Source organism: Temnothorax nylanderi, unplaced genomic scaffold, assembly GCF_030848795.1.
Source record: "Temnothorax nylanderi isolate EJ_2023f unplaced genomic scaffold, tnyl_v1.0 TNYL_tig1078_pilon, whole genome shotgun sequence".
Lineage (NCBI taxonomy): Eukaryota > Metazoa > Arthropoda > Insecta > Hymenoptera > Formicidae > Temnothorax > Temnothorax nylanderi.
This window is the reverse complement of record NW_027250140.1, coordinates 378-16,110: the sequence shown is the minus strand read 5'-3', so window position 1 is coordinate 16,110 and position 15,733 is coordinate 378. Positions and strand designations below refer to the sequence as shown.

The window sequence follows — 15,733 nt, the reverse complement described above, 5'->3', positions numbered from 1 at the left end:
ACCCTGATACTTATGTATTTGAATTAAAGTTTCACGATAGAGTCTATCGTTTCTTATGTATTCATGACAACTTCTGTACACATTATATAGGTAAGATTCTTATTAAATTGGATTATTACCGATATCAATATGTCGTATATTTGTTCGAAATGCGTACTTCCAATGTGTATAAATCTATGTCAATTTTATAATTATTATTATGTCTAGATATCATATATTAATAGTAAATTACATATCTTATGGTTTTATTAACTTTCATTATACTTGCATACATATACTATATTGTTACTTACACTGATAGTATAGTAATTTGTACTATAATATTGGTGACTGAATCAGTAATTCTATATTGCTGTTAATGTATTAGTCAAAATTAATCAATAAAGGGTACCCCACGTTAAGATAGGCAAAATGCCACTGTCAATGAAACGGAAAAATGACTTTGGATTTGCATAAGTACACTAAAAAAAGAATGTTCTACGATTTTTCCGACCATCCATCCCTCCTCCTTTTCCTAGTGGCACCAAAAAACCGCTTTTTTTGAAAATTATTTTTTTTCTCCGGTTCCTTCATGTTAAAAATTTTGAAAAAATTTGAGAATATAGCTTATAAAAAGTACTTAGCACACAATTTTTTTGAGCTTTAGGCGCGTTGAATACCTAACCTAAAAAATAAATAAATATTTGAATCAATTTTTTTCTAATTTCTTTGATAGTTGCAGGTCTAATTACTCTAGAAAATTGTATATTTTAGTGTTCTACATGTATTAGAATTTTTTCAGATTTTTCGGAATGGTGGGCCGTACTCAAAAATGCGAAAAACCCTATTTTTAGCCACTTTTGGGCCTTTTATGGTCCTCAAATGATTGATAGTGCCTTAACTGACTCTAAAATAAACATAATATATTACTTTTATATGTTGTCAATATTTGATACATTCCGATACGTCTCATATGTTTTTGAGCATAAAGTCAGTCATAACTCAACGAGAAAACCCTACTTTTTGTATAAAAGTGCCTATTTTTCGTCGATTTCTGGATTTTGGTTATTTTATCTAAGTTTTTTTGCATATGATTGGTAAATGTAAATATAAATATAATAAAAAATTGTACCTCTTATACATATATATTTCAAAGAAATCGTTTATTTATTGAAATATATACATTTTCATGAAAAAAAAAATTAATTTTTATCATTCCATGATCGTCTCTTTAATCCTCCTCGTCACTATCTTCCTCAATTACTGGTGTTACTTCTTCGAAGTCAAACAATGTTGTAAGTATCTCAGCTGGTCGAATAATCCTTGACAAGTATCTTGCATGAGACAGGTAAAAAACTATGGCGGCTATATGCGAGCAACACCCTATAGTTCTGTTACTATTAGCGCAGTTACAGCAATAACGTCTAACACCGTTGAGTCCCACACTATCAGGTTGATATTGTAAATAAGATTTGTAATATCAACCTGATATCGCCATAGTTTTTTACCTGTCTCATGCAAGATACTTGTCAAGGATTATTCGACCAGCTGAGATACTTACAACATTGTTTGACTTCGAAGAAGTAACACCAGTAATTGAGGAAGATAGTGACGAGGAAGGATTAAAGAGACGATCATGGAATCATAAAAATTAATTTTTTTCATGAAAATGTATATATTTGAATAAATAAACGATTTCTTTGAAATATATGTATAAAAGGTACAATTTTTTTTATTATATTTATATTCACATTTACCAATCATATGCAAAAAAACTTAGATAAAATAACCAAAAATCCAGAAATCGACAAAAAATAGGCACTTTTATACAAAAAGTAGGGTTTTCTCGTTGAGTTATAACTGATTTCATGCTCAAGAACATATGAGACGTATCGGAATGTATCAAATATTGACAACATATATCCAAAAGTAATATATTATGTTTATTTTAGAGTCAGTTAAGGCATTATCAATCATTTGAGGACCATAAAAGGCCCAAAAGTGGCTAAAAATAAGGTTTTTCGCATTTTTGAGTACGGCCCACCATTCCGAAAAATCTGAAAAAATTCTAATACATGTAGAACACTAAAATATACAATTTTCTAGAGTAATTAGACCTGCAACTATCAAAGAAATTAGAAAAAAATTGATTTAAATACTTATTTTATTTTTTTAGGTTAGATATTCAACGCGCCTAAAGCTCAAAAAAATTGTGTGCTAAGTATTTTTTATAAGCTATATTCGCAAATTTTTTCAAAATTTTTAACATGAAGGAACCGGAGAAAAAAAATAATTTTTGAAAAAAGCGGTTTTTTGGTGCCACTAGAAAAGGAGGGGGGATGGATGGTCGGAAAAATCGTAGAAAATTCTTTTTTTAGTGTACTTATGCAAATCCAAAGTAATTTTTCCGTTTCATTGACAGTGGCATTTTGCCTATCTTACCGTGGGGTACCCTTTGCCGTTTTTGGTGTATAGGTTAAAGATGATTAAAACGTACAAGAATGTTTTATTTTTTTTACTGTAATTATCGTATTTTTTTTTACTGATTATCATATTTTTAATTATAGTTGTAGAAAAATTAATTGTTGAAATGCGTAGTTTTTAAAACAGGATCCTTTGCGTTACTAAATAACTTCGAAGTCGTAACTTATATAGTTGAACGATGTACGATAGATATATGTTTAACCGATGAAATATCAATACATAGGTTTCTATTGATATAAAGAATAAAATGTAAATCGGTACATATGTTATAATTTGTTGATACAAATAAACTTTATTAATTTTAATGTTTACAGAGGATATATTTCGGCTTATACCCAGTGAGAAATGAAACGAGTCGATGTCGATCGAAGTTTCATTTCTCACTGGGTATATTACAAACGGAATAATTTATTGAATTTCAAAAACATTTGGAAGAATACACACGTATATGTTATCTTTCACATCTATATACATTACTTTACATTTAATAGTATCCAAAGGCACAATATTCTTCATGATTTGTTTGTTCCTACTATTCCGTACACTCATAATATGAGTAATATTAAGAATCGGCTCTACTTGATATTCCGTAACTGTTAGGTAACATTTATTTTTGAAATGAATGAAACTCGATATTTGAACTATAGCGGATGATTGCAGTTGAATAACGGTATCGTTAGTTTTTTTTGGTCGTTCATACAAGGTGCTGTGGAAAATCATATTTTTATATACACATCTACCGAATACTTTAATGGTATCCTCATCATCTTCAGAACTAATAGTTTTTTTAACAAAACTTTTCAAATCTTCAAAACCTACTCTTTCTCCTATTAGGACAGCACCGCATTCAGTAACGTTGTATTGCATTATTAATTTTCGGGGGTTAAATAAACCTTTACAATATAGTTCACATGTCTCCGTTGTTACGTCCAACCCCGGGATTATGATAAGAAAATCTGGGAAGCGAAGGAAAGGCTAACCAGTGGGGTCGGGGTAAGGAAGGACGTAACTCGAAGCTTAACAATACTGCTCGCAGGTACGCGCTCTGCGGCGCGTGGCGCGAGCCCGAACGCACTTTTATGACTCAGGAAGGGTCAACGTTTGTAGGACGCTAAGACGCCTTCCGTGAGCGGTGCGATCGTCGGTCCTCTTTCGAGTCAAGGAATTTAATCCCTTTAACTCGGGATCGGACCTCGTGCAATTTCGAGAGGGAGATGAGTAGTGAGTTAGGTCTTAGATTATAAATAAATGGAAATTTGTATTTAACATAAATAAAATATTTATTATAAATTTAAGTTAAGTAATCTGTCGATATTACAATAGGTGAGAACTAGGCAAATTAAACGGTAGATTGAAAGCATTTTACAATGGAAGTGTATGTTTAAGGTACATGTGTGTACTTCTCGCGGGTGTTACATAAGTGCGGGGGTGATCGGGCAGAACCTTTTGAGGAGGAATCTATTTGGAAGTGGACATCCTGCCCGCTATTATTACATCGAGATCGGGATTGAATAGCATAATGATTTGATTAGGTGTGTGTGTGGTGTATATGAGTACTTGAAATTTAAGTCGACATTAAGAACTAAATATAAAGAAAAGTTTAGGGAGTGAAAACAGAGGAACAAGAATTTTATGGATTAAAAAAAGAAATGATTGTTAATCTAGGGTGACTATTTCGGGAGGGTTAGGTTCATCGATGTCGATGGTGGAGGCGGTCGAGGGGGTCGGGGATGGTACCCTGTGTTCGACCGGAGGAGGGGGATTGGGTCTAACGGGGAGTATGCGGAAAGGGCGGACGCGGCAAACGGGGCGATAAGGTGCGGGAACGAGGCGAGAGGGTAGGACAACGCGACGGGGTGCGGCAACGGGGCGATTCTCCCGTGATGAACAACAGGGCTCCTCCGTAAACGCTGGTGGAAGCGGTGGAATGGCGAGATGCGGAGGACCGGGGTTATCTTGTTCCTGGGGAAATTCCGATCCTTGGGTTTTGACCTCCTTTCGCGCCCGTTTATGTTGACGACGTCTTTCGTGTCTCGCGGCGTTTCGCGACTTCTCATGGGTGGGACCGGCCGAATCCACTACAAGTTAGCGGATTGTTAATTATTAAAATCCGCCAACTGGGGGAAGTCACCTCAGGTTTTGGAGATCCAAGGAGTGGCTCGAGTCTACCAACGAGTCAACTAACTCAAACCAATATACCTCGGTCCACCGACGAGTCAGCTAACTCAAAGCAATATACCTCGGTCCACCGACGAGTCATCTAACTCAAGGCAACATACCTTGGTCCACCGACGGGTCAGCTAACTCAAAGCAACATACCTTGGTCCACCGACGAGTCAGCTAACTCAAAGCAATATACCTCGGTCCACCGACGAGTCAGCTAACTCAAAGCAACATAGCTTGGTCCACCGACGGGTCAGCTAACTCAAAGCAATAGAGAAAGACTATGGCGGATCTACCGATAGATCGGCTAATTCGGAAGTAATAGGGTTAAAAATAGTTGAAGGTTTTAACTCAGAGACTTCCCTAACTCGTGAATATACATATAAACGAAGGGGAGCCGATATATATACGGGTGTGTGTGTACAGGACTTACTTTTTGATGAAACAGGTGTATGGGTATATATGGATCTCTGTCGGGGCTGGTGCTGACCGCAGGTCTCGCCTAGTCGCTAGTGAGGGTGGTTCGTGATTCGTGACACTTAGCGCGCACAGAATTTACTCGCAATTCTTTTAGGATGCCGAACAACAAAATCGTCTTTAATATTTAACGAAAACTGGGATGAGTATATGAACTCAGAAGTGAATTGTCTCGTGCCGGATCGGAAGTGCCAGTAAGTGCTTAAAGTCGCGATTTTTATAGGAAAGTTCCAAGGGTGGAAAGGGTGGATTTCCTTGTGGGAGGTGTCTGGTCTTCGTTTTGGGACTTTTGGTTGGTGGGATTCTTCTAATTTTTATCTAGGGGGTTTTCTATTGGGCGAGACGTTTCTCACCCAAGACCCAGATCTTAAGTTTTCGCCTATCCTAGAAAGCTAGAGACGGTTATCGATTTTTCCGGTTTTCCATTGGTGAGTCCCCTCGTAAGACCCCCACCGTCCTATCGGGGGTGCAACTCATCGCTTCTCCCAGTGTCGCATGACGCATTTGTTTTCGACTATTGCCGATTTTCCCTTTATTAGGGGTCCTTATTTATCTCGCGACCCTGTTCCTATGTTAACAGACGATCCATACCTCTCGATCTTAAGTGCAAACAGAAACTTCCACCATGTGTATTTTAGAACACGTGTTAGGCTTTGTTTCTGTTTGTCGGAAACATCGTACGAGCAAACCTCGCTCGATGCAATAAAGATTTTTACCAATTTTATCTGCGACTAAGGCCCTTTTCGCGCGTCATGTCGCCGGGTGGGCCAGACAACTGATAGAATTCGTCTGGGAGGTCGCTTTTAGTTCCTCAAGCAAATAGGCAGTTTGATCGTTAAAAAAAAGGAATGCGAGGAGATCAAACCTCGCTTGCCGATCGATAACCGTCTGCGCTTAGTTTACTTATCTTAAACCTAGGGCTATCTTAGGTACCTAAGAATTCTCGCGAAAAAGGGGAATCGTGGAGTCTGCAGGACGTAACACCGTCTTATTATTCATTATTATATTTTGAAATGTACTTCTTTGCAAAGTTTTCGTAGCAATTTGAAAAAGTAATCCATTAGGACCATGAATATTTTGTTTTAAATGGAAAATACCATTTTCATACGGAAATGCGGAGGTAGCCCATAGTGGACCACTCATACGAACACTTTGAACTGTATGTAATAATGAGTGAATATTGAAAGTCATAACGCTTTTACCATATAAAATCTCAGTTTCTCCAACAAAACGCGTTAAATCAATTTCACATTGTTTTAAATCTTCTTCTGAAATACTTTGAGAAAGAAGAACATTAATACTTCGCACTAAAAGTACAAACGAAGCTAACGCATTATCGTCTAAAATGCCTGTAAGACACGGCACACTATAAAATAAAGTCCATGACCGCCATTCACTCGCTTTAAGTTTACCTTCTTTAAATGACCGCGGTAAACGATGGATTTCTTTCGGAGGCTTTATATTCAATAATCTTTTATCAACATTGTCTCTTTGCTTTCGCGATAAATAAAATGGAGAACTAGGAGAGTTCCACTCAGCCCACATTTGGCGCGCAACTCCTAACAAGTGACCGTGCATATATTCTACGGGAAATCCCCATACACAACCAAAATATTTCAATTCTGTCAAAATTGAAGGACCTTTAACACCATTAACTGGTCTTTGCAACCGCTTAACTTCTTCTACATCTTTTAGATATGTTACATGGTTTCTCTGTAAATCGTTTTCTGTAAAAGGATATCGCATAGAACCATGTAGATGTTCACAATTTGCATAGCACCAACTACATCCAAAATAGCCGTTAAACTGATATCGGTTTTGCATTACAGGGCGAGCGACTGAGTCTACTGATGCGCATAATGGCCGTAAAAAAAATGTAATGTTTTCATTGTTGCTATTCAATATAGTGATACCATTGTTTATTAATTTTTCTATCTGTTTAATGAAAATCTGTAGATATAGATTCATAAAATCTGCTTTGGGTTCACATTTAGTCATCCACAAACCTGCTAAAATTAAAGTTTGAAATCTATATTTAGGCGGTATCTCATTTAATATTAATAGCACAGGCCAAATACTGTTTTTACCACTTTTGAATACAGGAAAACCATTTGTATTAAAGTTAAAAGTTAAAACTCTACATTTTTTATTACGTGCAATATCCTTATACAAGTGACTATCGTACACATCCGAAATATTATTTATTTCTTGTAATCTGGTGTTTACGTTTTCCACATTATTCATTATAATTTCTCGCATATTTTTATCTTCTAACAAGGCGCGAATTTGATATTCAACATTAATAGATAAAAAATAATTTGAAGAATTCGTAGAAATTTGATATTTTTCCTCACACTGACCGCACGTAGCACTTTTATTCTTACCAATATGATCTTTAGAGAGTGGATTTAACAGTAAACAGTAACATTGTGTACAGTAAAATACATACAATATTTTATCCGCAGGCGGGTTATACTTCTTTGACATCGTATACTTAGTAATATTAATATGCCTAAATTTTGGACCAGCCAAAATTTTTATCAAATTTAGTAAAGCATGTCTAGATTCATCGGAATGATGATAACGTAAACATAAAGCTTGGATCATTGTAAAAACTTAAGAAATCGACAAACCGGCAGCTTCGAACATGATAGTATTATCATCAGTGTTATAATTTATGTCTGGACTTTCAAACAAATCAAAATCATCTTCGGAAACAAAACCATCATTGTCGATTTCATCGTTATAGTTCACATCTCTATCAGATTCTTTGCAATAGTTATCATCGTGAACAATATCATTTAAATTGCTGATATCTTCATTTTCATTGAACGAAACATCAATTGCTGTTGTGTTTAACTCACTCTGAATTAAATCCGCCAATGTACCAGCTGTTTGCTCATTTCGCATCGAATGTTTCGGTCTTGTATTTCCTGAAAATTATATTGTTATTGTAAATGTAACTATATGAAATGGGTTAAGAGGATGCTGGAGTCGTCCGTAATACTGACCAAACATACTACTTACCCACATTTGTTTGCTTATTTTCTTTAATTTTGGAGGATTTTTTATTCTGTACAAGGAAAGCGAAAAAAAATAGAAAAGTGCGATGTGCGTTTGGTCGGTATTACAGACGACTCCAGCATCGCCTTCCGTCTCCGTCCAGATATTTCCTACGTCCATGTAAAAAGTAAATGTTAAAATATATTAACCTTCTTGAACGTGTTTCATCCATCGTTGATATGTTTGACGGTTCACTTTCGCTGCTGAGAACCCTGGCTCCAAAAAAGCTTTGTAGCTCTTTCTCTTATTTGAGTTTGACGTACTATTCATTGCGTAATGATCCGATATCTTCACAACAATTCTAATATCATAGAGAAATAATAATTAGCTAAGGTTATAAAATTATTACGTATCAAAAAGTATTCATCGTACAGTTTTGGAAAATTAAGATCACCTGTATATTACTTGATGAAATAATTTGATTATTCCCGTTAGATACACGGTATCTTTAACCGTCACAATATTATCGTCGACCGTAAGGCCAAAACACTCGACTCAACACTCTCGATAATCCGGATCACGCTCTACTATGCGCTCACCAATTCTAAAATCATAGAACATAGAGAAATAATAATTAGCTAAGATTATAAATTATTACGTATCAAACAGTGTTCACCGTACAGTTTCAGAAAATTAAGATCATCTGTATATTACACGTAAAAAAAGGATTAGCAGCAGGAACTAAAATTTAGCTGTGACAGCTAAGATGTGTCCCTATTCTAGGGACAGCTAATGCTGTTGCTGTCCCAGCTAAATTTATTCACTATTTGGACTTAGCTACTATAGCAACAAATTTTTGCTACAACAGACAAATCAGTCGCTTAACTGAATTAGCTACTTTATATTACAGGATGTCCGAAAGGAAGTTGTTGAAACTAATCAAATATCATTTTCGAATGCAGTTATTGAAAAACAAACATTGCGTTGAAAAGAGGAAAGTCTACAGTTTTAATGAATATAAATAAAACTTAACAAAATTTTGTATACCAATTTATTTTATTGACAAGAAATAATAAAAAATAAATAAATAATCAAATAAGCTAATGCATTAGCTTATTTAATTATCATTATACAAACATTGTTAAGTTTTATTTATACTCATTAAAAACTGCAGACTTTCTTCTTTTCAACACAATTTTTGTTTTTTCAATAACTGCATTCGAAAATGACAGCTAATTAGTATCAGCAACTTTCTATGGCGGAAGTACCAGGTAATATAAAATTATATTATCTTTTATAAAGCATGTTGTTTATATAATCTAGAAGGCTCACAAATTTGAAATTAATTACAAAGGTAAAGGAGCATCGAGCCGTAACAAAGTGTAAGCGTAATATATTCCAAATTCCAATCAAAATTACAAACGTTTCGGTTCAACATCAAACCATCTTCAGTGTCTTATAAAATAGAAACGCAAAAATAAAGCACGCACGACATATTGTTAATCAGGATTACATTTACAGAGTTAATGAATTTCGTTCGTTGATCATCAAGCTGTCAAGCTCCTTTACCTTTGTAATGTTTGTTTATATTCTTTATTTTACAGCGTTTCTCTCAAACTACATTAATTTTTTATTGTCTTCATATTTAAAAAAATGGAAACTCGAATAGTCGCTACTAATACTTCTATTAAATGTACATTGCATGTGTAATTAGGTGTTGAATGGAGATATCAATATCAAATAAAAGACCTACAGATGTAATTTTTGCAAGTTGTAAGAATTTTTATCACCTCAGAGAAACACTACCAAAAAAAGAATTAATACAACTAATTATAAAATACAGAGACTTTGCACAGTTATCTCTTCTGATCATGTGTGTCTCTGTTTAACAAAACACGTTTTAAATGCTGGTGGAAAATAAAAAATAAAAATATCATATATTACTGACATATAAATATATTTAATATTGATATATAAATATATTTTAGATATATATATTTTAAGAACCCATTTTATTATTTTGGAAAACGTAACTACATAAAAAAAAATAATATGCAATTTTATGTAACAAAAAAATTTTTTCTGCACTATTTTAAATAAAGAAAGATGTTAAAAAAGTAAAAGCAAAATGTAAAAAAATAAAAGAAAGATGTAAAAAATTGTTTTCTAAGTGTGAGACGAATAATGAATAAGTGAATAGAAAAATCCTTAAAAAATCATTGCTTAAGTCCTAAAATGGCTGGAAATAATAATTATTTATTATACCATGTTTAAGCTATTCCTGCAATGTTTCTATTAGTACGAATAATTTTTATTTTCTGTCATTTAAGAGCTCAAACAATGATTTTTTGAGGTCTATTTATTTCACATTTAGGGGCCAAAAACAACATTTTTTAAACATTCTTAAATCCGGAGAATCGGATACTTAGAATCCGGAGAATCGGATTCTCATTGAGGCTTACCTTACAGGTGAGTTTTCGACATCTTTGTTACTTTGTTTTATTTTTAACAACATTCTGCAAGCATCTCGCGCTAAAAGAAGATCGTCCTTCGCGCGCGGAACAATCCTATCTTCATTAACACGTCCAGATTATCAGATGCTATGTTAGATTTCGCCTGAGCTATCATCGTTATTATCATTAACGCGGTTCTGCTATCAATTAGCGATGTGTCCGGATATTTCATGGAGAACTTTTCCCATAAAACCTACACATATAGTGTTTGAGATTGCGCTTGTTTCCTTGCTGAAAATCGCATGTCAAGTAGCCCCTTCGAGAATTTGTCGACGGCAATGTTTAATATGGCATGGATCTTTCATCGCATCGGAAAGTTCGCTAATTGCTGGCAAAACACAGCCACGGCCGACCGGGCGCACAAATAAAGTCAAACAACAACGCTTTCACTAAGGAAAGATCCATGCCATAAACATGGCAATTGAAAACACGTAACGAGCACGTCGGAGCTCCAACCGAAATCGTGACGTCAACGCGATGACGTAGGCCGCCGAGGGCCAATCACCCGCCCGAAATCATCGGTGATCGGCCTGGAGGGAGCATCACCACGGAGGTGATAAAGGGATCGCCGCTGCGCCGCGGAATCGATTTCGCTTGCCGATATCGCGCAGTATCTTGTACGACCGCTATATTCCGCCGAGTTACACCGCATTCCGCTTGGAATCCCGCACTTGCTCTTGCTTTCTCGCTTGCTTGAGTAACCGCTTTTGCTACACCGCCGCCGCTTCGCACTCGCTTGCGGAACAGCTTCTTCGCCGCGCTAATCTCTGTGCGCGCTAACGCTCACGGCTTGTCGCCTGAAAGGGACACGCTATAAAACTTTGTACATAAACTTCTGTAAATATAGTTTGTTTATTCAATTTCTGTGCTTGCTATTTTTTGTGGTCGTCTGTTACCTCGCGCTATCTCGCGCAACCGCGTGCTCTCGAACATATAGCATTCATTAGAATATATTCTCAATTTATTTTTAAAACAATCAAAATATTTATAATTTATCGTCGAACGAAATCAATATTAAATACATTTAGTAATGTGTGATAGAGCGGTCCATCCGTATTCCATCTGAAATCTCGACCTTCACCTCATATATGCCTTGATTTAATGCAAAGTTAATTGGAGAGTTTGAAGAGTATGACTAAAGGAGATAATAGAGGCAAATTAGACCAAAAAAGTGCGTTATCTCGGAACCGGTTAAACTACTAAAATTTGAACGTTTTTTTTTTAAATGTAGGTAATTAAAAACACTACAATGTTTATGGGTTAAAAATTTTAACCCATAAACATGATAAAGGTGTCCAGACATAGGTACGTATCCACTAACTCTCCAGGCATTGGTACATTTACCTAACTTACCTGCAGCAATTCACTGTTTAATTCTTGTTCTCGTACCACGTCACAATCAACAAAGTCAAAGCCTGGCTCTGTCCAGGCTTCAATTCCTTCAGCAATTCGATCAGACGATTCGCACGGGCAACGGCTATTTGACGGGTCGATCGTTTGTCGTTATTGTATCGAGATAGATTCCCTTGTACACCATGGCCACGTTATTACGCACAGATTGATCGCGATGAAACACTTGAAACAGAGCCTCGCGCATGGAGTCGGCCGCTCCAGTTACTCCAAATTGGAAAGCAACTCCTAAAAACGTGCACGACTCGACGGCGTCTCCAGCGCATGTGGAGAACAGCAATTTTTCTGCCATCGGTATCGCCTTCTCCAACTCGGTCGCAAATTCCAGACAATTCTGCAGAAACACAATGTATTATAATAACAGCGAATAGTTCAAAAGAATCGCAACGCTATTTGTATGCCACGTACTTTTAAGTAATTCATAACGCGTTTTCGCAATGTTATCTCCTCTCTCTTGTTGTCGTCTTGTTTCGATTTGCACGCGTCGTTCGCATTGTCGTCTCTATCTGTCGATTTAGTCTCTGATTCTATGAAAATCTTCAGCAACAAGGCAAATAACATTCCTCCTTCGCTGTAACGGAAAGATTTTCCATCTCGGGAGCTCCCTCCAATTTCGTAAACGTCTTCCACAGGTATGTCACTGCTTCAGTGACTTTTCGGCTTAATAATAATTATCTCACGTGTTCGAACGCATAATTCGGATCGATATTTTCATCTTGTTTTACATCTACAGAAAAATTAACGTGCAATTAATATCGTGATATATTTTGCAAGCGAAATAATAAAGAAGCCAGCGAATAATTCATTGACAAGAAATCAAATAAATTCCATTTGCAATACGAACTATTTATATATTCTGCTTCATAATTTATTAGAATCTCCTTTATCGCTGCTTTTATATCGTACTGTAAAACAGTCCAAAGTTCAAATCTTTGCTCGTGACCACGTTCACTAGCACTCACGATGTGAGTTTGCAACTCTTGCAATTTTGCCGTCTCTTTTTCCAGCGAATTAGAAAGTTCGATACAATTTAACTGCAAAAATACACAAGCCAAAAATCAGTTTAGTCATGAAAAAAGGCAACTGTAGCCATCGATACAGAATTTGATAATACACTGAGAAAAAAATGTTCTGGATTTTAGTAAATATTAGTTTGCATACAACTGTGACTCTATTTACTAAAATGAAGAAAATTTTCCTTTTTATTAGTATATGTGTAGGGGAGACCGGGGCCTAACCGTCAGTTTTTTTTCGGTGCCGATTTTTAACAAGAAAATAAATAATTGTAGTTAAATATAGTATACCACTGTAAAGATTGAACTTTTAGCTACAAAATTTATATAGAAAATTTTTATCTACGTCGCTTTGTTTAACCGGTATAAAGCAAAAACGACAACGGTGCAAAAATTGAAATCTCAAAAATGCCGGGGTTTAACCGTCACCCCCCCGGGGTTTATCCGTCACACTGCATTTTCAACACATATACATACATCTAATCCTGAAAAATGATAGGATACATTTTAATAATTGTTTTTTAGAGAAAAATATAAAAATTTATTTAAAAATAATTGTTTTACTTATTCCATAAAACAATTTAGGCACGTGAATACAGATCCTGACAAGCGCACGCATGTGTTGTGTGCTCTACGCTCGCACGCAATGCACTGTTTCCCATATGCTCTGGTTGTCAACTTCTTTGAGCACACTCAGCACGTATTATCCAAGTCTTCGTCAGAATCTGACCGCTGCTGCTTCCTTGATTTCGATTTACGCCCACTGCTCGTCGAAGGCTGCGGTTCTGTTTGTGTGGCATTTTTTTTGGGCCGGCCTCTCTTTCTTGGCGCAGTGGCAGGTGTAGATTTTGACGTCTTTCTCGTAACAGGTTTTTCTTTTTTTTTCCGCATGGACTCCGCCTGCTCAACCGCCAATTCCGCCATTTCAGGCGAGTCAGTAAGAACGGCGCTCTTTCTTCGTTTTCGTCCTTTACGAGTCTGTTGCCTCGGAGCGGCTTTAGGAAATGCTCGAATACTTTGAAGCGTCGTGCTCAAGTTCTGTGTATCACCAGGACGTGACATGGAAGAAGCCGAGGGATCGAATTCGTTCTGGTCGGCTGCGTCGGATTCGGTTGTCTCCGGGTCGGCTGTGTCCGGTTCGGCTGCGTTGAGGTTGACTTCTTCGGGATGAGCGGAAGTAGAAGGCATCTCCCTATCCGTAACACTGCTCGGCAAAAATTCGTATTCCTGGAAAATGTCCGGGTTGAGTGGACAAATTCCAGTGCATTCAAACCCGGACACAATATTTTGATACGTTACGGCAAGTGGCAGTGACTTAGCCACGATTCCGGGGATATCGTATATTGTCATTGTTCTACCAGGATTCATCGACATCCAGTTATCACACTGTCCGTGTACACTTTTCTTTAACGGGCCAAAGACGGTGCGATCCAGCGGTTGCATTTTGTGCGAGCAATGTGGCGGTAATGATAGGAGAATGATTCCATTCGTTTTACAAAATTCGAGACCAGCGATGGACAAATGTGATTCGTGATTGTCGAGTATCAGTAAAACTGGGGCGTCGACGGAAGCACGCACGCGGGACTGGAAGAACTGTAAAAACTGGACAAAATGCTCCGCATTCATCCAGCCACTTGAATTCGCTACACCTGTGCAGCCTGGTGGTCCGCCGTTAAGGAAATGTTCCTTGAAATTTTTACGAGGAAAAATAAAAAATGGAGGTAGAAAATGCCCGGTCGCTGACACCGCCATCGCCAAAGTTACGAGGGTTCCTCTTTCCGCAGAAGTCACTCGCCCGACTTGTTTCACTCCTCGACGTCCAATGACTCTATTCGGTGTCTGCACGGTTGTAATTCCTGTCTCATCCATATTCCATATGCAGTGAGCCTGGAAATGATGAGAAACGTTATTTTAACCAAAACTGGCAACATTTATTCATTACTGGCAACATTATTCATTAGTTAACACACCTGGAAATGATGTTTATCCATCAGAGATCTTAGCAGCGCAAAGAACCTTTCTACATTTGTTCGATTGAAACTGGTGGCACGTGCTAAACTTGTCGCTTCTGGTTTGCGTATAGATAACATTGGATGTCGTTTGAGAAAGCTGCTTAGCCAATCTTCACCGGCCATGCGAGCGGCTTCCCACGATGCTGGTACCTTCAGATTTAATTTTTTGGCTAAATCAAAGGCTAAACCACGGGTTTCCTTCGCAGATAGCCCAAAGTACATATCGTTGCAATGTACTAAGTATTCCAAAAGTCTTTTCAGTTTCAGAGTCCATAATCTACATTTGAAATTAAGACGTTGCATGAATATAAACTTTGCTGAGCAGAGTGCATGCTTTTAAAAATTAATAATCGTTAAGTACTCACCGAGGTATATCCTTTATGTAGTACGACCACGTCATCCAATTTTCTATCTCATCTTTGTTCTTCTTCAACCAGTCGTTCAACGTGGTTCTCCGGACATCGAATTGTTTTGCGGCTGCGGAAACGCTCGTTTTATCTTTTCTCACCGCAAGAACTGCCTTCTTGAGTTGCTCCTTGTCGACGGGAGTCGTTTTGCGACGAAACGTGCGTACCATTTCCCTCCTATACAAACTGACGCACGTGCAAGGGAAGACAGAATCACGCTCGAGCGAGGGAAACCTAACCTGAAATCGCCGTGAGCCGAAGTCGTGCGCCCG

At 37.1% G+C, this 15,733-nt stretch overlaps 1 protein-coding gene, 1 long non-coding RNA gene and 1 pseudogene across 2 annotated transcripts; all 3 read right to left on the bottom strand.

Annotated features, from left to right (window-relative positions):
* Positions 1-5,955: 5,955 nt before the first annotated feature.
* On the bottom strand, positions 5,956-11,225 carry LOC139786566 (uncharacterized; annotated as a pseudogene).
* A 23-nt stretch (positions 11,226-11,248) lies between these two features.
* LOC139786565 (uncharacterized) lies at positions 11,249-12,568 on the bottom strand. Its single transcript, XR_011722342.1, has 3 exons — positions 12,438-12,568; positions 11,973-12,363; positions 11,249-11,754 (listed from the first exon to the last, which is right to left on the bottom strand). It is a non-coding gene; the product is annotated as an uncharacterized lncRNA (long non-coding RNA).
* Positions 12,569-13,632: 1,064 nt separating this feature from the next.
* On the bottom strand, positions 13,633-15,291 carry LOC139786567 (uncharacterized). Its single transcript, XM_071725717.1, has 2 exons — positions 15,013-15,291; positions 13,633-14,929 (listed from the first exon to the last, which is right to left on the bottom strand). Exons 1-2 carry the CDS (start codon positions 15,274-15,276, stop codon positions 13,736-13,738), a joined length of 1,458 nt encoding a protein of 485 aa, XP_071581818.1. The 5' UTR covers positions 15,277-15,291; the 3' UTR covers positions 13,633-13,735.
* Between the last annotated feature and the right edge of the window lie 442 nt (positions 15,292-15,733).